The 26,307-nt window shown below is 38.6% G+C and overlaps 1 protein-coding gene across 3 annotated transcripts; it reads right to left on the reverse strand.

Annotated features, from left to right (window-relative positions):
• Positions 1-1,093: 1,093 nt before the first annotated feature.
• On the reverse strand, positions 1,094-23,183 carry LOC115756705 (piezo-type mechanosensitive ion channel homolog). Of its 3 annotated transcripts, XM_030696571.2 has the most exons (22): positions 23,016-23,183; positions 22,611-22,842; positions 21,435-21,515; positions 20,943-21,102; positions 20,698-20,855; positions 19,253-19,409; positions 18,965-19,151; positions 18,126-18,238; positions 16,967-17,051; positions 15,520-15,735; positions 15,263-15,440; positions 13,447-13,572; positions 13,121-13,294; positions 12,745-12,978; positions 10,601-12,145; positions 7,877-10,371; positions 7,066-7,461; positions 5,459-5,617; positions 4,806-5,315; positions 3,249-3,393; positions 3,002-3,146; positions 1,094-1,752 (listed from the first exon to the last, which is right to left on the reverse strand). In XM_030696571.2, exons 2-22 carry the CDS (start codon positions 22,657-22,659, stop codon positions 1,617-1,619), a joined length of 7,449 nt encoding a protein of 2,482 aa, XP_030552431.1. In that variant the 5' UTR covers positions 22,660-22,842; positions 23,016-23,183; the 3' UTR covers positions 1,094-1,616. The 3 variants fall into 3 exon arrangements, with proteins under 3 accessions (XP_030552431.1, XP_048140051.1, XP_048140053.1); XM_048284094.1 differs by lacking the exon at positions 23,016-23,183 and having other exon boundaries at positions 13,447-13,569; positions 22,611-22,954; XM_048284096.1 differs by lacking the exons at positions 15,520-15,735; positions 16,967-17,051; positions 18,126-18,238; ... (5 more) ...; positions 22,611-22,842; positions 23,016-23,183 and having other exon boundaries at positions 15,180-15,317.
• Positions 23,184-26,307: the final 3,124 nt, after the last annotated feature.

Here is a 26,307-nt window from a genome sequence, read left to right on the forward strand (position 1 = left end):
ATGAAAAAATTAGCCCAAAAAGTTGGCTATGGTTTGCCATTGCATTTGCAGTTTGGAACGTTATCGATAGCAACGACCCGTAAACTCTGTTGTCGTATGCATTTGGAGTTGTTTCGAACTTTCTTTTTCATGTTGGAAAGAAGCCCTCTTTTCTGAATTTCTCCGGGACTTCGAGGTCTAATTCAGAGAACAAAATCCCCGACCACGTACAGAAAAATTAGTGGAGATCCTTGACCTCTGTCTGAGGTCCTTTCTTATTGATGAAAGAAAGGTGCCTCCGAATCAGTTTGAGGACTTGTGTTGGCTCGTTTCCAAACCGTTTGTTACAAAGCTCACACTCCATGTGCTCCATCTTTGGCCGACTTAAAAAAAAAAAATTACAAATTCATACCTTAATCTCAGTAAGGAAATGAAACCTCATCCTCCATTATACTTCGATTAACATTCCATTAGATGACACTGCTGCTTACTGGACTCGCTGCCTTTGAATTTCGAAGCATCCGAAACAGAAAACTCAAAACAAAACACTCTCATGGAAGGGAACAGATCTTGTTATCGAGATACAGTCTATCTTACATAGTCAATATTAAGGCCATACAGATTTGCAAGAACTAGTGATAACTTCCGCCCAGAGCGCTTGACTAAAACAAATTGAAGACGTAAGAGCACCAAATTGAGAGTTCAAAGCACGATCCATCTGTCAATTTCATTATCAAATCAGGCATTGGTCTTTGGAAGAAATTAAGCTACTGATCCAAAAACTTCAGCTTTGTGAGTAACAGATGGACCAAAGATGATCAGGTGGAAAACTATTAATCCAGGTATCTTTGCTATGAAGAAAGTTAGATTAGTTGACAAAATGTCTTATAGGGTTCAACTTCCATTCCTTCCTTTATCCATGCAGGTAGGAAGCATATGAAAAGTTCTTGTTCCTTCCCAACGCACATTGCTGATCTTACCTCTCCATTTTCTCACCACTTCTTTCTTTCTCGAGAAAATATCATTACAGCTTGTGTTTCCACCGATGTAGGTATTGCATGTTCTTCCTCAAAGCACAGGACGAAGCTCCAATCTGCAAGATAAGTAGACAAAATTTTTGGGACAGTCACAGATATTCCATTTCACAAGCTTGCTTACGTTAGATAACCTATTTTTTTTCCAATTTTGTTGAAAAGTATTTACACAAGTATTTACAAACAAAGAATGTTACCAAGGGTTTACCAAATACCACCTCCTATGAACCTATATTTCTCTTCCGATACAAACAACTCAGCAACTTACATGGGGCAGTAACATGCTATGTACATCTAAGCCTAGAGGTGAAAGAAGATCACCTTCAGTGCTTGGAAAAACCCGTGGTGTGGCCAGTGTCCCCAGCTTATACATTGTGAGAGCTAGCATTAAAAGCACAATCCACAATGAACATAGACCGATGTGAATCAGAAGAGCAAGGTCTATGTCTCATCAAGTAACAGACCTAAGTCCTCTGAATAAAGAGCACAGATCCTGGGGCTCATGAGCTCCAACGCATGGAGCATGTTGTCATCTTCTCGATGGAATGCTCGCAAAACTGCTAATTTGGATGAGATCAAGATTTGGATCCTGTTTTGCATGACCTAGTCAGGTTTGGTGTACTCAAGAAGCATGTGTGGGGACCGGTAAATCTTCACTAACGTCCAGTAAAGGACCTCCTCTACTCCAAGTTCACCTTCTGCTCTTGCAGCATATATATCCTCGCAAATTGCCATCAACCTATCACAAGCCAAATATCTCCTGCTTAACATGTGTTCACTATGCTGATAGATGCTTTATCCAAATCTTTTATGCAACTTCTTCTATGGGGAAGTTAGATAATTCAGAAAAGTAGTACTTCCAGATTTGGGTAAATGAGAACTGAAAGAAATCTTGAGTGAAGGTAACACAAGCATAATGGTTGCCAGTTATTGTGATACCAGAGTTTCATTTTCAAGAGAACTGCTAAAACAGTGGGAATTTGGTGCGGTTTTTCCTTCAGCTTGCCCTTTCCTTGAACTTTTAGAGTTCAATTTTGGTTGATGTTAAGCACCTCAAATACTGAAAACTATATGTCAACTTTTTTAACGCCCTTTTTGGCTAAAACCACCATTTTAAAATTAATTGACCAAATTAACCTTTCAATAAAACAAATATTTGTTATATCTGTCTCACATATAATTACCCCTCTAGCGTGCATATCATGTAATCCAAATTGATTAATCATTTTCAGGTCATTGGCACTATCATGCAGAATCAGATCACCACATTCTCTATTGTAATCCGAATCGGGCTATTTAGCTTTACTTCTTGTGCACATGAATTCAACCAAAGCAAACTAGAAACATGAAAAAAGGATTGGAAAATTTGGACAAGGCCTTTTGCTTTGGCTTAAGGAAACAACACCTCATCCATCTTTTTGCTTTCTTCAGGGACAATAAATGGAGAAAGGAAAAAGTATGTACATATGGAACTGGCACTCTACCAAATACTGCATTGCTATTTGAAAAGCCGATAAAAGATTAGACTTGGACATGTATTTCCTTGTCTCAAATAAAAATAAACCTCAACTAAGACGGACTGTAAATTTGCGAAACCTACAAAAGTATTCTTCAAAAGTAAGATTTAATTTGTCTTCACACATTATTCTCGAGAACAGTGCACTCTTAAAGCAATTGATTTATTGGCTATTCAAATAAAGAAAAAAAATCTGCTTCTAAAATTTAGACCATTGCTCTTACAGCTGACGTCACAATGCAAGGTTGGAGCGAAAACACACCAATATACATCTGGACCCTAGTTATGCAAGAGTAGCAGTATTTCATAAGGGAAGTTCATTTCGAACTCATTCACGGTTTTATTGAGTGAAATAATATACTCTTAACGAAAACAATGACGACCGACATCATAATACCACATAATGTTATCAGCATATTTGGGGATTAAGGTGATGAGAAAATAGAAAGAAGGGAAAATGGAAATCTACTACCTGTCACAGGAAGGTAGATTTTCATAGGGTATTCTCATTCTCAAGTCAGCACACTGAAGTCTGATAAAGCGACCGACAGCCAGCACAAAAGTAATATAGAGGCCCCAGATGCTAAACTTGCTAAGCGTGTCACCAAGTATGCCCTCTGAAACATATATTCAAGAAATTAGTCAGCTGCAATTGTCATGAAATATCATGATAGTTCTCTGATTCACTAGTGAAAACAAACTATACTTTTATGACTTACGGGGGGGCGTTTCTTCAGACACTATAATTGCCATTGGTCCCTTCAATCCTCCACATCCACTGACATCTGATGAGTTTATATCATGGAAGGACCACCACTGCCGTTCAGCACGATTCAGGACAAGGTCTGCACTAACAGCATTAACCTGATAATTTATGGTGCATCAGTTGTCTTTGAAATTCAAATCAGTATGCAAGTACAAGCCCAAAGAGGAGAATAAAGATATATAAGTTTTCCTGGTTGCCATGTCTCACATCATCAGTTTTAATCCTAACAGAATCACCATTGGCACAAACAATTGAGGTTGCAACTATGTTGGCAAACTACTGGCAGTAATTGAGTCCACTACCTAGTTAAAATTCAAGAAAGGATGGGCCTGCCTCTTTCATTTCATCTAACTTCATGATACGATTGAGCACATTTTTGTAAATTAGTTAATGTGATCCTGATGGGTTTAATTCTTTTATTTCGAGCAATACATGGAGTGAAGACATCATGAGCTACACATGTCAACTATATTGGTTCCATGTTTCTCCCACCATTGCTTTGGGAAAGACTCAAGCCCCAAATTTTTGGTGAAATTTGCTAAAGAAAAATAAGTACATGTAATGAAAAGAAACTCTTTCGATCGCATCTCCCATTCAAGAAGTAGTTCATCTAAGATTTTTTTCCCCTCACCTTTTGACAAAGAATTTGCCGTTACCCACTGCCTGAAGTGAAAGAGAAAATGGCTGCCATGACCCATTTTCTTTTAAAATTCAAGCTACGTGATGTGGTATGCACTGTAAGATTTCCAGAGTTCTCCTATGTGAAACCATAAATTATCAATCAGCGAAAGATTGTATATACGATGGCGGATGTCCCATGAATCTTAGTGTCATATCCTAGAGGGATGCAATTATACATCTATCCCCATATTTCCTTTCTATTCTAGAACAACTTCCACATTTTTGGGCTATAATCAATATATTAGCCCATGGATGATCATGGCTTTCTCTAATAACTCAAGTTTTTGAATATAGAACAATGCAAGAACAGAATGGATCTGAATCATCAAAAGTATAAGTTTACAAGCAAATTTTTCTTTAAGCCGGAATCGCCTGCACCATTCTCACATTCAATTGCCGTAAAATAAAGTAAAATTGCACAATCAACTAGCATAAAGCAATAATAAATATTCTTTTTGTGTGAATATTCTTAAATTAACACTAGAAGTGCACGTCCAGCTAATTTCTTACATGTATCCTAATTTTATTGGGTTAGTCAGAAAATAAATTGTACACCTGCATTTCACCGATTTAGCTTATGACGTAACAGTTTGAAAGATATCATATATGGAGCGCAGATGAACCATGCATAATGCGCTTTTGACACATTCAATGACGGGATGATTGCACACGGTTATAGGCATGTACTGTCTGTGGTTTGTTGCAGTTTCTGGTTGTGATTTAGAGCGCGCGCGCGCGCGCGAGAGAGAGAGAGAGAGAGAGAGAGAGAGAGAGAGAGAGAGAGAGTCTGTAGGTAAACAACTGACCAATGACTGACTAACCAACTTACCTCCTGTTCAAGAGGTCTGACTTCGCCGGAACCTGTGACACGGAAGTACCTTGGATAGATATTATATATCCTAAAGCTGTTGCTGGAGCCATTGAGGACCTTTTGGATATTTGCTCTATTTGGAAGATCCTGATGATCGACAGGTCTCTCGTACTTGACAAGTTCCTTTCCTTTGGGTCGGTTCCTAGTAAGTACCCAGGTAAACGATATACCCATGTCCACATCATGTTCAAGGGACTTGGAAAATCCAGACTGAACCACATTGGGGACAAGCCACAACTCGGTTGCATCAGCTTGGCAGCATATCAATTGGATATCATTCTTATCAAAGGTATCCAAGTAACCTTCAGGATCTAGATCAACATCAGTGTTGAGCTCGAACCATTGGAGCTTCTCACATAGAGTGGTTTGATACAAAGTTAACCTTCCACGGATGGTCTTGATATCAATCTGAACGCTGGCATCTTTGATGGGATTTGCAATATTAGTCGGGTTACCACTGCTGTACATCTGACAACGGCAAGGGGGAAAAGTCACTTGAGTGTACTTCATCTACAACAGTCTAATGAGCCTTTTACTGACAAGTTGTGAATGTATATTACAAGAACTCTAAAATAACTTCACGTAGAGTTAACAAGCGTCTGATGTCTTACCAGCATTGGGGTCCAGATAACAAATATCAATATGAAAAATAGACAGATGCCACTGCAACATTTGGTCATTTTGGTCTGTTTCGCTCCTTGTTTGTGCTTGGCTCTATTTAAGACTGCATCACACTTGACCAGGTACAGGCTCGCATAAATGTCCTCCAACTAAGGGAGAAGGCATTGAATCAGTCCATGCACCATACACACATGCAAAGTCCATTGAATAGCCTCAGCAATAATTATGTCAATCATCATTAGATTGTGAAACAAAGAGACTTTTGCATTATATGGAAAGAAGAGAACTAAAAACCACAGAGCAACAACGTTATCTGTCAATAGTAAAAGAGTTCTCAGATTATAATGCGGCAAGAGGCACTGGATAAAATTTACTCCCTGAAGAAAGAAGATGTATTCAATACCACAATTATCACCATTAGCACATAAACATCCATGTTCTGTTTGAAATCCTTAAATGTGTCTATAGATGATTTCACAGTTATTATCTTCATGACATTCCCCCCTTTACTACAATCACATAAATAAATGATAAGTCCAGAAGATAATTCAATTAACAGCAAAGCCCCCATGATTATATTTCTTTATGGTCTTCTCACTTCTCAACTATGTGGACGATCGAAAATTGGTAAAAGAAGAGAATAAGACAAAGGGGTCATCCTAGGGCAGCAGATCTTTAAGGCTTGTCTAGAACACTACTGGATATGGCAAAACTAGGGTGGGGCAGGAAAAGAACTTGAGCTAGCCATCACGAATGAAATAAAATGTGAATCAAAGAGTTTAGTTCAACCTCGAGGCAAAGGGGAAAAGGAAGAAGGCGACAGCTGAAGAAATGCTTTACATTCCATTCTCGTACTCTTATAGCGATCTTGGGGTCCTATAGAACCAACTAAGACACCTAAAAGGTGTTCATGCAGCCTCTAAAACTATTCCAAAGCTAAATATCAGCTTAATCATCCTTAAACTGGAGGTTCTATAAGGATGGAAGAACTAAAAGATGGTGAAGAAAGAGTATGCAAGCTTCATCAACTTGTCGAGGGATGTGTAGTTCATATCAAGAGTTGGTCACTCAAGTGAAGTCCAGGCTATGTAGTTGTACCTCACATCCTAGAACCAATAGCCACTGTTAAAAGAAAATAATAGAGAGAACAGAAAACTGGCATTAGTGAAAAAGGACAACGCAAAACTTGTCATGTTATTCCACTATCTAAAGTCAACTGCCACTAGAAGTTCACTACATTCTGTTCTGAGGTAACACAACATGATTCTCCAGGTAATGAGATTCCATAGCTACGTAAAAAGTCTTGCAATGGAGTACCCAAGGTGAGATTGATAATCAAGCACCCAGGTATTGTAATTATGATATTTCTTATTTCCGAAGAACAATCAGGTGCTCTTTTGTTTTCTATATCATTGAGTGAGCTTAATTTGATCCAAGTTACCTGAGACTAAAATAAGGGCATGGAATTTATGCACGTCACTACTCAAAACAAAAGAAATTAGCTCAAGCAACAAGATCAGAATCAGGACACACTCAGGTGCCCTTTTGTTTATCAGGGAAAGGAAGGGAGTGAGGGCGTGAAGGGAGAAAGACTCACCTTTAGCCAGTCGTACATTGTCAAGGATGTGGTTGTGCATGACCAGTCCAGCACACATCTTAACTCATAAAGGAATGGCAAAGCACGGTACAGCCGATAGCCTAAGTAATTGACCCGAGCGACTCGACTGGTCAAAAACTGTCGATACAAGGTGCTTTGATGAGGAATGCCATAGCGTACTTGTATGGCTTGCAGTGACAAAGAAACAGATTTTGCTACATATATAGCACAGAGAGCTAAAACTCCAGCTTGTTGCTGGGAAGGCCCCAAGCGCCAGGCATACTCAGTTACTGAGTATGTGAAAAGAATGAGACTAAAAAGATAAAAGATCACTTTCCACACTGCATAGGAACAAAGGTAAATTACGCGGTCAACCACGATCATGAAGAAGATTATCTGCAAGATAGAATATAATGCAGTAAGAAGCAAATTGACATGTCAAGCCCAGATGAATGCTAGAATATAATGACTTGTCATAACTTCAACTGACTGTGCTAATTAGGCAAAGAATACTCAGAAGTCAGAACAGACTTCATATACCAGTAAATAACATTATTAGCCATCTAACTAGCCGATAATTGAAGCAAAACATTTAGGCCACTCTAGAACACAGAACTTCAGATTTTAGGTATATTTTTAAAGTCTACAAATCTCCAATCTACAAAAAGACATTCACAAATGACCAAACAGATTGGTGAGTGTGTACGGTTGATACATTTGAGCTGAGTATAAACATCTACTTGAAATCCTTTGGAATAGACACAATCGTCACTGGACAGAAAAGCTACAGAGTGGTTAAAGAATGACTTACCATCAGTATAAAGACAAATTCCTTTGGAAATTGATCTTCGAGCTGAGATACATCAAGAAACTCACTTTTATTTTTTATAACAGATTGATAAAAAATTGCCACCAAAAAGAAAACAGTCAGATCTGCACCAAAAATGTAGGCATACAGATCAATTTCTCTTTTGCCACCTCCTATTACAGAAAGTATGCTATAAGGGAATCCCATTTCTTCAACAAATCCAGATTGCTGTGCAAGCATGATCTCTTTTGCTACATCACTTGCAGGAGTTAATGACCTGTACCATTCTGCTGAAGCACACTCGGTCGGAGGTGAGGCATATGTCACCTCAAAAACCGCCAAAGCTATATTCATCTTTTCTTTGCTTCTTTCAATGCTTTGAACGTGAACCCTACTGGAAAATGGGCAAAGATTAGGATTTCTATCTGTGCATCTCTCATTGTGAACAATTCTCAGCAATTGGTTTATTCCAGATTCTATTCTCTCTGGCTGAATCCCATCATCAGGCCACAAACCAACATCCATGGGCACCTGAACAAAGTAAGGTGGAGATTCTGCTCCCCGTATCAGCGACTTCCAGTACCAAAAGAAGTTTCTGATTGTCATTTTAACCATGTTTATCATGTGGCATAGCAGCTCTTCAGCTTTCTTGCTCAAGCTATCCCTGACCGCGACCTCTTTTCTGCACAGAGCATTCACTCTACGGTAATTTACTTCACTGGACGACGTCCATTCACCATCCTTTGCAGTTATTGAGCTCTGTATAAGGGTAAATAGGTAGACAAGAAACAGTGGCAGTATCCCAATAACAAAGAAAGATGTCATTTTATGTTCAGGAAATCCCAACTCATGAAGGAGGCCCGAATCAGCAGTCCAAATATGGTGGTGGACAATAATTTGGTAAAGATATTGAAGTAAAATATAAACTTCTGTGTAGATCAACATTATGACCCAGAAAATATAAGTGGGACCGGTATTTACACAAAGGGCATACAAAAAGAGTGCAGCAAGATACGCCATTGACAGCAGGCTGAAGTTCCACAGGAAGACCAGAACAAAGCAACAGTAACACACGATATCGTTATTGGACTGCATCTGGGACCATATATGAAATAATATCCTCCCTAGTTGAAGACTTGCAGCATCGACACTCTTATCAGATGGCAGAGATGAAGAACGATTCAAATCCGTAAATCCCAGGTTTTGGCTTTCCATCTCTTCATACTTCCCATCTTCTTGTGCTGTGGGTTCATTGGCATCCATATCTTCTGGCTTGATGTTCAGGAAGGTAACGAGAGAACTAACCGCCTGGTTTCCAATAGATTGGACCTGGGAAACACCATCTCCTAAAAGCTGTACAGCAGAAACTATAGGGTTATCCTTAGCTTGACCTCTGACTTTCTCTCTCTTATCTGAATCATATAAAGAACCTCCACCATCCTCCTCGGCCTCAGTGATCTCGCAATGGGAAAACTCCAATGAATGATCTGCTGAATTCATTACAAGAGGACTTTCAGCATTCATACTAGCAGGAGAATCATAAAATTCGAAAGGAAATACAGACTCCTCGCTGACAGCATGATCTTGTCTTCTCAGCAAGCTATTCTCTTTATCCCACATCCCAGAATCTTTATTTGAAATTAAAGAGCTCCTTCTCCTCCGGAGCCCTTCGCTACTTGGAGAAGTGCTGTCACAGTTTGCAGTGGAGATTCCACTATGAAGTTGAATTTGCAGGTTGAGCATCTCAGATTTCATTTTCTCCACTTGCATGTTTCTCTGGCGTTTCTTTTCCTCAGATTCGCGAATATACTGTAGCTGAGCAGTCTTCCATGCAGCTTTCTTCTCTTGTTCACTTACGATGGTACCAATTTGCTCTGCTTCAAGATATCGGAAGACATAGTCGAATTCTTGGGAAGAAAACATATATGATTGCACTGACACAAGAATGAAGATAATAATCTCAACCAGTGCAGATCTTGCAGTGATGCGGAAACCATAATCGTACTTGTGAAAACCAATCACCTCAAATATATAATTGACTGTCTTGCATTTTTTGGCACAAAAATCTCCAACAAAAGGAGATTGATATGCAAGAGATAGAACAATAACTGCAAAGTTATACATCCGCAAGAACTTGAAATTCCTGTTTCTCTTCTTCAATATTGTGAGTCTCATCCGAAAGAAAACCAGAGCAAAGGCAAGATATCCAAGATGCAAGATATCATACTCCAGGGTCCCGGTAATTAAAACTAAAGCAAGCACAAGATCCAACAGATGGCAATAACAATATAGCCTCAGGTAGTCGAGAACTGTCCACATGCTCTTAGTTTCAAATGAAAGGTCTCTCCATACAAATATGTTTTTGCGTTGAGACATCACTTCTCTGTAAGTATAGGACCCTGAAAAGCTGGACCTGTGATCGGCACGAAGTTTTAAACAAGCAAGCATGAAGACAATGAAGTAACTGATCAGGACACGAGAATCATCAATGGTAAGACCTGCATCAAAGTTGCGCATATATCACGGATTTGAGAAAGCACTCCCATAGAACAACTGAACAAAGAGTAAAGCAGTGAAAGTACTGATAAACATGTAAGCAAAGAGACATCTGAAAAAGATCAAGATCGATATAAACTATGATGAGTTCATGCCCCTCTAACGAGCTTCTTCAGTATTAAGAGAGAAACTCTCAACCGGAGAAAGTATTAAACTACTAAGAGGCCTTACCTAACCAACAACTTTCACAGTACTGCAAATGTGAGCTTGAACTTTGCGAGCAATCGTTGCAATGTACCTCAGCCTCGCTTGATGTCTGTGGATTGGCAAACAGTGTGCTCTTCCAAATGACAAAGTATTCAAGGACAAGAATGGAAGCAAGCAAAAAGACAAGTGTCGGCCATAATTTGCGAATGACATTGCGATTTAGAAGTATGCAAGCAGCAAGAAGTGCAATATATAGCATAGAAATGGCATTTAATAAAGCAAAGCAGGCAAGGAGCAAGGCCACCATGTTTATCTCGAGGCCAAAGAGGTTAAACAAGTTCTCCATCCAAAACTTTATATAGACTATGAAGATTGTCATCTGTGTTTCAAATCTCTCCCTTCTCATGGTGATAATCCTTTTCTTGTTCCATTTGTGGCTTTCGTTGGTGCTTCCCCAGATATATCCGAAGGAATATTTTCTGGCACTGCCACCCCCCGAGCCTCCTGCTTTGGGTATATTACTTGATGCTTGAGAAAAACCAGAAGCTGAGGAAGAAAAATTGATTCTCACGCCCTCCCCTTCACAAGGAATTGCAGGAGAATCTGCAGGTGGCTTGCTTTCCCCATTTGAATTAGAAATATCCGTAAACACCTCTTCTGCTGATACAAACAAAGGGCAAGGTTCGTTGGTACGATCTTTGCTCAAAAAGTGAGTTGGCACCTTTTGCAACCAACGGAAGACATTGTATTGAAGGGTACAAGCAGATATCACCAGCACTTTTCCCCTCAAACCCAATTCTAGACCCCAAAAGCCTGACTGAAATAACTTAAAACCCAAGAAACTGGCTAAACTAAAGTTCTTTTGTCCAGGAAACATTCCTGCCTGGGCACCCAACATCTGAAATAGATACTCTGCCATCACCAAAATTCCTGTATAAAGAAGGAATAACTTCGATGGGATTCGAGATGCTTTAGGTAAAATGGAACATATGACAAGACCAAGCAGATAAAGGAAGCCAAAGAGACTAATTGGTGACAAAGATGCATAGAACACTGCTATATACACTATCTTGTCACTGTGCCAAATGAGGAGCCTCTTCATAAATCCAAGTGCACCAGATTCCATAAGTTCGGAGTCATCAGATTGGATATACTTGCTCTGTCTCCTCTCATAGCTGTAAAGCTGCATCACAATCAGGATTGCAAGAGACTGCCAAATATTCTGCCATAGCGAAGCTTCAGAGTTGTAGGCCAAATAAAACTGAAGATCGATCAACCCTGACATCCACATCTCAAAGGTGGAGAAATTGCTCAAGCTGTATATGAAGATAAACACAGCGATTGCATATGCTTTTAACGGAAACCAAAGGTGTCTTCTTGTCCTTTCAACAAGTTGTCTTCCTATAATCCAACATAGGAGGAGCAAAATGTAGCCAAACGATATGTAGTTGGGTGTCACCAAGTAAACTGTTAGGAGGATTGTCAAAAAAGCAATATACGTGCCACATGAGCGATATACAGATAGAAACTTCTGCCCAATTGCACCGAGAAACAATGCGATCCTTCTCTCTGGAAATTGAAAGGAAAATACATTTTAGAGGTACAAACTATAAATACCTGTTGTATAAATTAGAAAAACAGTAAACAAAACCATTCCCGTATAGACCTCTACTAGTGAATCTGGCATCCTGAACAGCACAGTGCATAACTAGTCAAAAGTCCACCACCATATCTAAATAGAAAAAGTCCAGTCATTACTTGCATGCTATTAAACTAGTGGATAATCAATTTTCATGCAGAAACTCCATGGGGGTATATAAAGGATGTGCTGGGGTGTAAGGGATTTTGGAGGAGGATGGTGGGCTTGATATTAGATCCAAACTATCCCCATTCATCTTCGTTATGGTGGTGCACAAGAAAGTTTGCTGTTCAAATTCCTGCTACTCCTCTACATGTAGTACAACTGCATGGTCTCCAGAAGTCTACATAAGAATAAACTCAAGGAGAAATACAATATACAATTATCACTGCACATGAAAAAATTACTCCATTTAACAGTTGTCCTGACAATTTCCAAGGGAGATTACACCTTCAGAGTGCTCTTTAATGGGTCAAAAAGTAAACTCTAACTCCATTATTGCTGAATGTAAATGAGCAGCAAAGTATACCAGAGGAAGCGTTTCCTTGGGTGCATCTAGCGTTTCGAGAAGCATACACAGACAGCAAAACTGATTTGCTCAGACCAGCTTTCAAAATCCCAAATCCAATTGGGGTGCTAGGCGAATGTTGCACAACTGCTGAGAAGGAAAATAGCATATCGAAACCATGATTATGGATTGCACAGAAGCAAGCAAGCAGAGCAATTTCTAGGAAGTCCCAGGAACTGTCACGATCCAGAAGACCTGCAGCAATTTACCCAGCCAAATCCACCAAAACAAAAGAACAACAAAATCAGATTCTCCAAACAGAATATAGACCAATCCGATAACTGGCAACATAGAAGAAAGAACAGGTGTAAAAGTGAAGCTGGAAAGGTTTGCATACCTAACTGGGAAAGAATTTGCATGCCCAATGAGGATGTATCCTCTAAAGTTCTAAAAATCAAACCAATCCGAAGAATGTAAAGCAGAGCAAAATGAGCCTCACAAAGGAGAATTAGGGATTGTCGTATCTTTCTGCCGATCTCATGGCTCAATAGATACATCAGAAAAAATATCACTGAGGCAAAGATCAGAAAGATGCAGGAATTAGTGAGATTCTGGAAATATATCTCACATAACAGGCATTCCAAGAGACCGAGGAATGAAAGACGTTTAGATGATGTGAGAACTCAATTAAATTGCATATAAAAGCATAAAGCAGTTACTTACCATACACAGCATGGATGAAGCCAGGTTTCATTGCTATCAGAAATATCAAAGCCAACATGATAGCCCGTGAGCATTTTCGTAGTCCCCAAGCAACAGTAGCCACAATCAATACCTTGGTATCCTCTACTGTATTTAAAAGAGATAATCTCAGAAGATAGACTGGAAGATATACCCATTTCAGGATGTTAAATAGCAAAACATGACTTAAACAAGAACAGTCTACAAAATCGAAATGTGTAGCTAAGTATGACATGGCAAAATAAAAACAGGGATACTGAGGTAGTTGTGTCCAACATGGAGGAATAATAATAGCATAGCATTTTTATGCCGGCTTCATTTAATACACAATGTCCCACTACCCAAACACATATATCAATGGTGCTATAATATCATAAAACTAGATCCTTTTAAAGGCAAAATGGAGGGACAAAAAAAATACTGAAGTAGATCACTGAACTTCAACATAAGAGAAATGAAACAGCAATCCTCAAAATTACCCCATTTTCCACCTTATCCCATAGCGTTTAAAACTCAATATCTTACTTATTGAAGTATTCTTGCTCCCTAATCAGTCTTAAAGCACTCAATTTGGCCATCGACATCATTTTAGGTGAATCAGGATCACATTTCTAACAAGCAATATTCTCAGCCAGAATGCCGAAGCAAAAGTTTGTAGATAAGCGGAATTAAGTTCCTTATCAGGGGCGAGATGTATGACGGCACAAGACTCTCATTAAAACAGTGACAACAACATCAGATACTAGTTTCCCTGAAATCATGACCAGGCAATTGTCAACAAGACTCCATATTGACTGCACCCGGATATGATGCTATGCGTTAAGATCACTACATGACTCAAAAACAGTTTTCACAGAAAGTAGCACTCACAAATGAGAACATGACAGATAGATAAACATGCTCATCATTCATAAGATTGACATGAAGTCTTCTCAACATCACATAAGGACCTTTTCGTCTACTAGAAATGGGGTAAATGAATCATCTTACAAGGTTACGCAATATTCAACATTGTTTGTGCTTTAAGATCCTTCTAAAAATGTTCATTCTAAAGGGTCCATCTTCATATTATTTCAACATTTCCCCTCCTACAAAGTCATGTCTTCTCATTGAAGAATATTGAGGTCATCCTTGCACAACTAAGTGTCACATTTGTGTTTCTATCATCGTATCCTCAATTTTGGACCCCACCCAAATATTCCTGGAATACACAGTCTTAGACTGTTTTTCTCCGATCTCTCGTATTTTAAACCATCACAATCGAGGATATGTTTATTCATGTGCATCTTCTAACTAAGATAAGTGTACTCTTCCCAAACACACCAAACACATAATATCAACACAATATTTAGCTGAGGAATTTTTCTACGAACTGCTTCTCTAGAGGTTTATTAACATTCAGGAACATACCCCCCTGACTGAAAATAAATATGCCATACAACTGCAGGTATTCCCCTCTAGAATGTAATGAACTTGTCTGGTTATCGACTTACAGCATTAATGTCTGATGCTTCCGTAATTTGCAACACATGACAAACAAGGTCCACCTTTTACAGACTTTTCTAATGCCATGGCACATAATTCACATTCATCTCTGTTGCTAGTAAAAAATTGAATGTTGAAAGCAAAAATGGCTACACCAAGGAGAACAACGATGCATGGGGTTCATGCACGCAAATGAAAAGTAAACTATCAAGCTAAAGCAATTACATTACATGATGATCATACGGCAAGGATGAGTAGCAAATCCCCATTATGAAATAAATAACAGTACTCCTCCACCTCTTCCCAAAATTACCTTCTCCATAAGAGTCGTCATTTGGATGTTGCCCATACTCATCAGATAAGCTGAGGAAAACGGAGTTGTTCACAAGATTTCCCAAGGCGACTAAAACTCCGAGACAGAATTGAGCAAGAAGAAAGAATCCAGGAACTGGATAATGCCATAAACCAACCATCTCCCAGATATCCATGTCCTGAACATGCATCAATAATTAACATCACTAGAACCTTCTAAGAAGAGGATATACAACTTAATGCAAGATAGGGAGCTACCTTCCCAAGCTTCCCCTTCAAGAAGGCAAATGCTACGTTGAATACGTATGTAGCCACAGCCCATAGGAGAATGAAGACCAGCAGAAGCCCATTTAATCGATGCAATCGAAACAAAGAAGGGAAGGCATAAACAATGTACCCAACATATGCAAGTAAGCCGAAGGCACATATGCTGGCAAAATGGAAACTCCAAAATGAGAGGGCAAATAAGGAGACCTGTCATGTTCAACGACAAAGTTTGAGAGATATTCAACTAGAATACTGAGAAACAAGTGCACAAGCACCTGAGTGCTTAACCCTCGTGCACATATTTCGAAAATAGACAACTGCAGGCAAGGTATGGACTTCAGAGAAAACCACACATGGCATGCCTCAGACAAGCAACATCTTTACAGTGAAAAGAATCCCTGGGGTAATGATATCAAATGAGAACTTTGAATACTGTCAACTTTGGACAGGCACCATATGGAATGTAAGTTGTGCAGTCCTGTCTTATTCCAAAGACAACTGTCCATCAGAATTGTAGGTGTATACCAAACGATTATCACATTTACTTCTGGAAAAAAGCTACAATCAATTTCAGAGATGGTTGATGTAGATCTGGGATACCCTCGCTTGGAGACATGCCACCTGCTTTTGGTTTAAATAACTATTTAGCCTAATTGACTAACCATCATGTGGATAAAGCCTCTAAAGGCTATCAGTTGAACGCTAGTGAATAGATCATCAGTCGAATGCTAGACGTTTAACTTTATCACTTTAAAGTGTTCTAATTAATATTTCGTTCCTAGCAAATTTTAATCTTTCCAAAACCACTTAGCATGTGAGTTTAACGATAGAGATTCAAGCCAGCATAGGAAGTTAGGACCATACATAACCACAACGGGAAAAAGATGAAATCTTTTATCCAATTTGATCAATTTAATGACAGAAAAGGGTTGCTGGATCAACGGCACATGTATTTCTAATGATTTTAGTCTATTTAATGGAAGAAGTGGCATGATAACCGAGAAATCATTTTGCCTGTTAAAGATGAAAGTCAGAGCACAGTGACTGATTAGCTCCATTTTATCAGCAACAAATACATCACACAAAATGCTGAATTGGTCAGTATTATTAAAGGCATAACCTTTTACAAGATTGAAAGCAAGATAAAAGCAAATTAGTCTTGGAAAAACCAAAAAGAACTTGTCCATTCTAATATAGATTTCCTTCATATCATATTTCCCATCCGAAAGAAAGCCAAGAACAGCTAATTATAATGATTATGTTAAATACGAAACACTATTGTGTAGGATAAACAAAGATTTTCCTTAAAGAGGATTTAGTCAACATTACGAATTGATATTAAAAGTTACAAGAAAAGGAATGAGGATAATTATCATGCGTATTATCACAAAGAGACAAGTTGAGAGCACAATAAAATAGCAGTTTTAGCAATGTGTACCGGGAAACCGTATGTGAAAAAATTGATACTGAAGGTTCGAAAAACTGATCCCCTCAATAACACATTGGTATGTCTCACGCCAGATCTGTAATTTGACAATGTAATTCATCAATTATAAAAGTATTTCAAGCCAAATGTGGCGTAAGAATATTCTAAAGTTCAAACTGTCTGCTCCTTCAAAGACGGACAAACGGTTGCAATAAGACTTTGATCTCCAGTTAAAGGAGGTAGAGACAAAGTCATTCAAGAGATTATATAATAAAGCATGCAAATATAAAAATTTAGTTTACAACTATCGCTTCTATAAATTAGCTACTACCCTCCCACGGCTCGATTATAACAAAGAAGCATCCATCACTTTCGACGCCATTTATGTTTTCAATCTCCGCTTCGCATTCCACTTAAGAAACAAAGAGATCAGGTTAGAATGCCTTTTCCAAAATCTTTGGATGCAGTTAAAGGTTAAGACTATCCAACTTAAAAAAATGACATGAGATGTGAAATTACGCTAGTGTCAATATTATTTGATGTCGACTTTAGGTGCAAAGCCTCCCTTGGGAATCATGGACTTGGGCAGGTGATAATAACTCAAAGTTCACCTATCTAAACTCAACAGCAAACACATGCTGCAGCAATATATAGTATGTTTTATCCAGCTAGTGATTTCATGTAGGAACCTCTGAAGTTAAACAATAAACTAAGATAGATGCAATTCTCCTGGATTGAACAGTTCACAGACCTTGTGATAAGACCAAGATTAATTAGATTAGAAAAATATTAGGCATAACCCATTATTGAGGTTGCTTACATATAAGTTGCTATTACCCCATGGAACATCCACCCCACCTAGAAACTTACTTGAAAGAACACAAAAACATCAGAGAAAGCATAATGCAACCGCAAGAAAAGCCTATTAAGCAGTAGGAACTGATAAAAGAGTAATAAGAGGGAAAATATGGTGCAGAGTCTCAAATTTCATCATACACTATAATCGCCACACCCCTAAAAAAAAAAAAATATTCACAGATGCATGAAGAAGAGCTCAGACAACACGTAGATGCGGATATTGTCCTATTTTGATTGTTATACCAATAAAAAGCAAAAATAATAACTTAAAGTACAGACCTTTACTGGATAGAAAACAAATAAGGAACTGTACCTCGACTCACGGATAAAAAATGAATTGGAAGGAAGAAGGTGCTCTGTCAAACTACTCTCATTTGATGATAGAATGAGATCCATCTCCTCTAAATTACATTTGACATGGGATAGCTGCAGTGCAAAGGAAAGTACTTATAACCACATGAGAGCAACAAATGCACTCAAACAAGCAAACACAATCATGGTTTTCACAAACGATTCAAATAAAAATGGTTTAACGGTCAACCTAATATGTCCCAATCATGAGAAAGCAAGCAAAGTTGGACCAGATAGTGACTTAAGTTAATTCTTGTTGTGAGTGAATCTGATGTTATATATTCACAGCCTCAGTTATGTTTTGACCTCTCACTGCAACTTTAATTTTGTAATATGCTCCATGTTCTATCCATTGTGCATGACTGTGACGTACCCACATTTTTGGGTCCATATTGATGCATCACAGGAAACATCGTAGGTATCCATCCTATGCTAGTTAAATAGCTGAGAAAAAAGGTCCAAATGCAACTTCAAGGTCAAAAAAACCACTGAAGCATTACAATTTTGTCATTGGCTAGATTATCTAACATCTCTCCAATTAAATAACTAAATGAAAGTGCTTCCCTTCCAAGTGACCCAACAACTTGAGAAAAGTCACCCTTGTAAGGGCATAATACTCCCAAAAAATGCAACAAACAAGCTATAAATGAAGTTTTTTCTAGAAAAACACATAGCTAAACTTGAATAAGATAAAAATGGAACACATGACAGAGATCAAAACAATCAGATTGCCTCAACAAGGACCTATGTTACTGATCTTAACCAAGGAGTCATTTGATCAAAGAACTCGAAGCTACATACCATCATATAGAAAAGAACAAGGGAAAGACCAGAACAAATCTTTGGCCACTCAGTAGAAGTGGATATTTTATATAAACCAATGAAGTCAGCTATCCAATTTGATATCTCCGAGAAGTCCACGGGGAGCTGATACACATAAAGCAGAACAATGTTGAATCCTGCATAAATCTGAAGTGCCCTCCACCACCTTCAAAACCATGTAGTTGCAAAGCACCGGACTCATTAAGAGCAGGCATGCTGTGTAAATGGAATGAGGAAAAAGAAGAGAAGGGTCACTGAATAAGTCACCTGAATAGACCAAGAAAGTTGCTACTTAGAGACCAATCTACAAGGCTGACACAGCTGCCCACAAAAAATGGCAGAGAAATCCATGAAGGGTAGCTGATTCCCACAACAAGCTGGACAGCAGGCAACACCAAACAGAAAGCAATCCTCAGTCGGGAACCTATGATTTTGTAACAGACAGGTAAAAAAAATTCAAGCAACCTTGTCAGTTGGAGGGCAAAATACAAACTTAAAGACTATTAATTCTTCTTACAAAAGCTTATCCCTTTGGTGGAATATTACTTCATCGAAGGAAAAGAATATACTCTTCTTACAACCAAAGCCAAAATCACAAATCCATTATCAAGAAGGAGAAACCAAATTTAAGATAACATGTAACAGAATAGCTGTTGGCTTAGAAGCATTAGATAACATGTAACAGGATATCTGTTAGCTTAAGAACTAATGCTGCTGATGCACCAAAGAATATTTTTTGGTCAGATAGAAGCCCACTTGATGCAAGATGATTTCTATAGGTTTGCATGAATAACAGATTTGCAGTGTACCGTATGTATCATCTAACATCTGGAGTTTCTCAGAAGCACTAGGTTGTTAATTGACATGTACCTAAAACGATAGAGCACTACCAGTATGAATTCCAGCTAGGTGTCTGGGCTATGTAGGCAAAGCAAGATTGCGCAAAATTTTCATGGTTTCAACATGTTGAACCTCTTAATATTGACCCTAGGATATTTGACAAGCCAAAGAAAGTCCTAAGCAACCTCTTCTTTATGCTGTCTTGCTCTTGCAAAGCTACTAAGCCATACCTACGTAAAGTATGTATCAATAATCAACGGTTACAGCACTAGTCCACATTACCACAACAATCAGAATCTCACTAACTTTCTATTACCTTGGCTCCTTAATGGTCTGCCTCCTATAAGGCATCAACACTGGACTTAAATTGCACCTTCTTACAGATGCATGATATTAGATCGCAAAGTTCATGAAAAAACCACAGTCAAGGTTTTTATTACAGAGTTTCCTCATGGTTTTTATTACAGAGTTTCCTCATCTATGGCTAGTAAGAATAATTATCAACAGATTGCATTTTAATTCCTAGGTATTCATCTTTCTCATAATCTCCACCATATCAACCAAATTACATAAAATAGGTATTAGAAAAGAGGTCTCTCCAAACTTGTAGCATGGACTGATAAAAGACATTCAGCCATAAATATGAGGACATAATGGGATGAAATTCAACCTTATAAGCCATGGCAAATTAGAGTTTTCCAGTAGAATTGAATTTCACTATCACGCATATTCTCTAAATATTAGATCAGCCACATAATTTTCAAGATGTCTTGGACAACGTTTACAGATAGTAAGTTATGAACTTGAGATGAGATGCTAATTGATTTATGAAGTCAAGAAGACATACTAAATTGTCTCCTTCAATTACTCACCCAAATGTTGAATAACAGACACAAAGCTCCCCCAACACGAATCTGGTGATACAATTTGACCAAACCTATTCCAGTTGATTTGGAGAAAAGCAACAACAACTGCTAAAAGGTGTAATGCCAAAAAGTAAATTGCTGAGGGATTTTTCCAGGAGTGGACTCTGCATACATAACAAAACGTGAAGAATATCAGAAAAACCAGAGGTGATTTGTTAAAAAGAGCAACAGACGATAAAAATAACTCTCACATTAGGAGTCCAAAAAGCTTAGCCCATGAAGCATCCGCTTCGCTCCATCTTCCCCCATGAATAGCCCATACAATAAGAAATATTGATTCACAGACCATTACAAGTATGGAAAACACAATGATGGACCACAACAACCAGGGAGGCCCATGACGACGAAAGCCTACAAGTAAAACAAAAGCCATGTTTGTACACGTAAAAATTCCAAATAAAGCAACAGGTGGAAAGCTATTGCAACAAACTCGTAAAGAGTTAAATGGGATTACTTTGAAGCAACAAAATTACTGAGAAACGAACATGACAATAGCATTAGGATGCAAAAGTTTTGGTTAGAAGTGGAAAAACACTATGGGAGATTATAAGAAATCATGTTTAATTAGCATGTGATATAAGAAATTTACGCACCATATGGATTTTGCACTTGTAGTTTCTCATTCAAGAGCATCTCTTTCCTTGAAATGTCAAGTCATAAAAGATGGAAGAAATGTAGCTTACCCAATTTGGACACGTTAAACTGAAACACGAGGAATGCAATCAAATCTGCCAGACATATCAAACTCCAGTTGATTAAAGCAGCTGCACCGCATGAAGTTGAAAATATTAATATGGCATAATAAGCAAGCAACCACGCATACTGTAAGCTTCACAGAAAGGATTACAAAACGACACAAAAAGGGAGAGTAATCATGAACTTTGCAAAAGATAGAAAAGGGAAAACAAGAAAGAAAAGGACAACCTGATTCTCTATTAGCAACAAATGAAAACGACCAGGGAACTTAATCAGCAAATTGATTAGTGAAAAGTCCACTGTTAGTTGAAAAAAGAACGAAAAGAAGAGAGAGGATATTAGAATTCACATGCATATGTAAGCAGGTATTTTCATTCTCATTAGCAAGTTTCACTGTTGCAAGGAGAGCCCATTGTTGAGCCTCGACGTTGGTTCCCTGAAATTCAATCTTTAATTTTAACAGGTGGTGGGTCAACAAGGCAAACTGTGGATAGCATTCAGTAATCCCTGACAAATCATTTGTTGACAGCTTAAAGATAGCCCAAACAACAGGCAACTATATCTGTTATTTAGCCAAAACAACAGCCTCACTGGTAGTTTCCAGTGGCAACTCCTGATCATCTTTCGGCCAGTGTTAAGGAATGAAACTGAAGAGCATTAGAGGGGTCAAAATCAATAGAACCGCTTAGAGAAAGAACCATTTATCTTGTCCCTAGTGAGCATTTCCAGACAAACAATGACATGATTATTTCTGTCTCAGTATGGACTGCATGATTCCTCCAAACTGAACTTCATTTCGTTTGTACATGACAAAATGGCACCAGCAAAACAAATAACTCTTCTAGAAAACACTAACTTTTTACCTACATCCCATCCACAAAGCTAAAACTGGAATTACAGCAAACACATGATAAGCCTACTTTAGAGACAAACTAGAATGTGGTAAAGAAAAGCCAATAGAAATGGGCCTACACAAGAAGTTGCATAAGCTCACTATAACCTTGCATTAAGATTCTACAAAATAGTTTTGCCAAAGCATAAAGCACAACGAAACGATAATATACACAATATCTCCGACTTTCCCAATGTTCTAGATAGCTAGTATATATATCAAAGAAAACCCCACTGAAGACAAAGGACCTTCAGCGCAAATGGACTCCTACCTGCCAAAAGCAGCAGAGGCAACAAGACTCCAGAAATGAAGCTCCCCATTAAAATTTTCTTCCCCCTCTTAACTTGCGACGAGACACCTTCTTTATAATCGCGTTCTGTGAATTCTAACAATTCGGGATTTCGATCTCAACCTATATCACGAAAACCCATTTCATGGAAACTCCTGATCGAAATCCAGCAGTCGGCAATTCGAATCCCAGAAAGTGGAGCTTCGTTCGTCCTCTGCTCGGACCAAAACCATAATCCAAGAAAAGGAGGAAACGGAAACAAGACCCAGCCTTGTTAGTTTCCTAATTAAAAGGGTAAAAAAAAAAAAAAATCAGAACTTGACGTTGATGGTCAGAACGCAACCCCCGAAAGGAATTCATTCGAGGGAAAGAAACATATGTAACTACCAGTCTCAACCAGAAGTCTATCGTGTCTGTTGGTTATATTGCACGAATACGATGATTATTGTCGAAGTGACAGAGATTTGCAAGAGATTGCGAACCCCGGCGCTATGGAGCATCGGGATTTCGACTAAATTCTTGATCTTTTTGTCCTGCCCTTTGTGATGCGATGCATGCGAAGCTTTTCGAAACAATTGGATTGAGAAAAATCAGATTTAAAAAAAAGGATTTTGCTGTAAAGCTGTGTGTTTTTGGCCCAACGCATGGGGTTTGTTGTGGGGTGCTGTGGCCCTACGGTGGTGCCTTGGAAGTTAAACTGGAATATGCTTGCTGTGAAGGTTAAAGCTGCACAATTTCAGGGAGGGCATTGTGGCCATTTCACAGTAGACATATGTTACATTATATATATAAATGATATTTATTGAGTGTGGTAATCCCCAACCCACATGTATTAAGAAACTACCTAGGCAAAGAGCAGAGTCTTAAGAGGTGGCCTTATGAAAAAGTGCATTTGTGACCGTATGCAGTGGTGAGCACATGTTCAGGTTCAACCCGATAATTGAATTGAGTAGACCAATCCCAAGGTGATTCCCGATAACGTAACCGAAAACCAACATGGATCGATGTAGTTCCTCGTACGAGGAGATCAAGCCGGTTCTCGAATAAAACCTTTTTCTTGCTAGATGCGCAATTATTCGAAAAGGAAAGATTATTTAAATATATTATAGAGACTTGATTATACATTTTGTGCAGGTAGAATGACATGATTAGAATAACTTAAGTACATACATTCATTTAAGAATCGTTCAAAGTATGGGAATAAAGAATAAAAGTTCTTCCAAAACCAAAGCCTCCATTCATTTGTAGAATGCGACAGTCACCTTTTAAATTCTCATGTATATTCGACCCAAAGAGAAAAATTCTCATGTATAGAACTCCTCTTGTTGTGTCTCTCTATCATTTCATGCTTGCCTCTCATTTTTTTTCCCTAGAAATGCTTGTCCCGCCATGTCTTTTTGGGTCCACTCAAGAACCGATTCAGTTCCAAACCGGTTTCAAGAGGACCCAATTCGGTTCCTAATTCCACAAACTTAGTTCCGATCTTGACTAGACTAAGAGCTCATTAGATTAAAGTGTCCAGGAACTTAAGAAATCATTAGATTAAGGATCCAAATCATTGTTATTTGCACTCTCTTAGAGAATCGGATCACCACCATGTCCCTGGCATTTGAATTCTGGCTACTTTTGCTTTTTCCTTTTGTGCATATGAATTCAACCAAAGTCGCACCACAAAAAAAAAAAAAAGGGAAAAAGTTCCTCCGCCCTCAATGATGATGTCTTCTGCATTTTTGAGTCGGCTCATTTTCACTGAATTTGGAGTATTTTTCAATCTCGCATGGTGTTGCTAAGTTACCAAGACCGTGAAAAATAAAGAACAAGATTCGGATTGCAATTCGTATCGATTTAACAAATTGTTGGAATTTACAAGGTGATACATTTTCCAAGAGCTATATGTTCTTATCATTGATTAGCAATAATTACAGTATCGAATTTAATTTCGTCCAAATATGCGTCATTTGATCAATTAACCAAAATAAATGCGCTTAATAAATAACGTAAAAATGGACCTCACACTTCAAACTTTAGAGAGGATTACGAGATTTATATATATATATATTTTACGCGGGATTGAAATTTTCTAATACTCGACATGTGGATTAAAAAAAAAGGAATTCATAATTTTTTGTTTGGAGTATGAATAATGTTTCAAAATTCTTATAGCTGCTGTAATTGTTTTTATTGCTCTAAATGGTAATTATAGCTAAGTTGTCTGCGCCACGGGGTATTAAAAAGAGAACCGACCGATGAGGAGCCTCCCTATTCCAAAGCTCTTTTAAGATTTGTACCGCCCCCACAAGTGCTCCGACAATCGAGAAGGGACGATCGGACATCGGTCGGGCTCACACTCGTCTTCTCCGCAATGCCCGGCGCTTCTCGCTGCTCGTCAACTCAGAGGTTCGAGTCTTGCACATGCAGGAAATGCTTATCATCTAAGCCAACGCCTTGTTTATATATGCCAAGAAACTACCCAGGCCATATAGGCTATGTAGCCCCGGCACGACACGACACGACACGACATGCCTCGGGAGAGTGTCGGTGCTACATAAATTGTAAGCACAGTCTTGAGAAGTGGCCTTGAGAAAAAAAAAGTACATGCAATCAATATGTGGCGGTGCGCGCGTGTCCCTTTTTAATCCGAGAATTGACTCGAGTCGACCACTCTCGAGGCGGTTCACAATAACAGAGCCGAGAACCGACATGGACCAATTCAATTCTCCATTTAAGGCGATCAAGCCGGTTCTCGGATAGAACCGTTTCCTTCCTAGATGTGCTCATGTTTGAAGGGAAAAATATATATTTTTTTTTCCCGAAGCAAAGCCTCCACTCCTTTGTGGAGCATGATAGCCTCTTATACATGCCATCATCTCATGCCCGTCAGCCAATTTTTTTTTTTTACCCTGGGAATGCTTGTCCCCTCTTGTCTCTTGTGGGTTCAGTTCCAAATTGGCTCGAAGGGGGGATCCAATAAGCTCCATAGTTCTAAAAACTTGGATCCGATCTTGACCAAATTAAGAGCACATTAGATTAAAGCGGCAAGAGCTCAAGAGGCCCAGATCAGATCATTTGCATGTTATTTGCATTCTCTTAGAGAATCGGATCGCCACAATCTCCCTCGTATTTGGATTCTCGCTATTTTTGCTTCACTCCTCGCGCCCATGAATGCAACCAAACAAAAGAAATGGTAAAAAAAAAAAAAATTCCTCCGCTCTCAACGACGATGTCTTGTTCGTCTTTGAGTCGGCCCATTTTCGTTGAATTTGGAGTGTTTTTGAATCTCACATGGTGTTACTATGTCATTAAGGTTGCCAAAAAAAAAAAAAAACAACAACAACAATCACGGTTCGGGTCGAATTTAATCAATTGTTAGGATTCCCAAAGTGATACATTCTAGAAGAGCCGTACGTTCTTATTATTGATCAACGATAATTAAAGTGTCAGGTTTAATCCCGCCTAAATACGTGCCATTTAATCAATTAACAAGAGGGATGTGTTTTAACCCAAAAAAAAAAGGGTAAAAATAGACCTCCCACCGTAAATTCGTTTCTTGACCCGAGTTCGTTAAATTGGGTTGATCACAACCGTTCATTTTAAAACCGGTCCAGTGGACCCGGGTCGGAAGGCAAAAGCTCACCGACCGAAGGGAGCCTTCGTATTCCAAAGCTCTCTTGGGTTTGAA

This window comes from Rhodamnia argentea, chromosome 1 (genome assembly GCF_020921035.1).
Source record: "Rhodamnia argentea isolate NSW1041297 chromosome 1, ASM2092103v1, whole genome shotgun sequence".
Classification (NCBI taxonomy): Eukaryota; Viridiplantae; Streptophyta; class Magnoliopsida; order Myrtales; family Myrtaceae; genus Rhodamnia; species Rhodamnia argentea.

Coding starts and splice junctions, on each gene's coding strand:
- LOC115756705 (XM_030696571.2), bottom strand. CDS start 22,659: ATGGGGAGCTTCATTTCTGGAGTCTTGTTGCCTCTGCTGCTTTTGGCA. Junction 18,239..18,964: donor TTGTTCTTTTCTATATGATG/GTATGTAGCTTC, acceptor TTTGCACTGCAG/CTATCCCATGTCAAATGTAA. Junction 3,394..4,805: donor TCAGACCTCTTGAACAGGAG/GTAAGTTGGTTA, acceptor ATAAATTATCAG/GTTAATGCTGTTAGTGCAGA.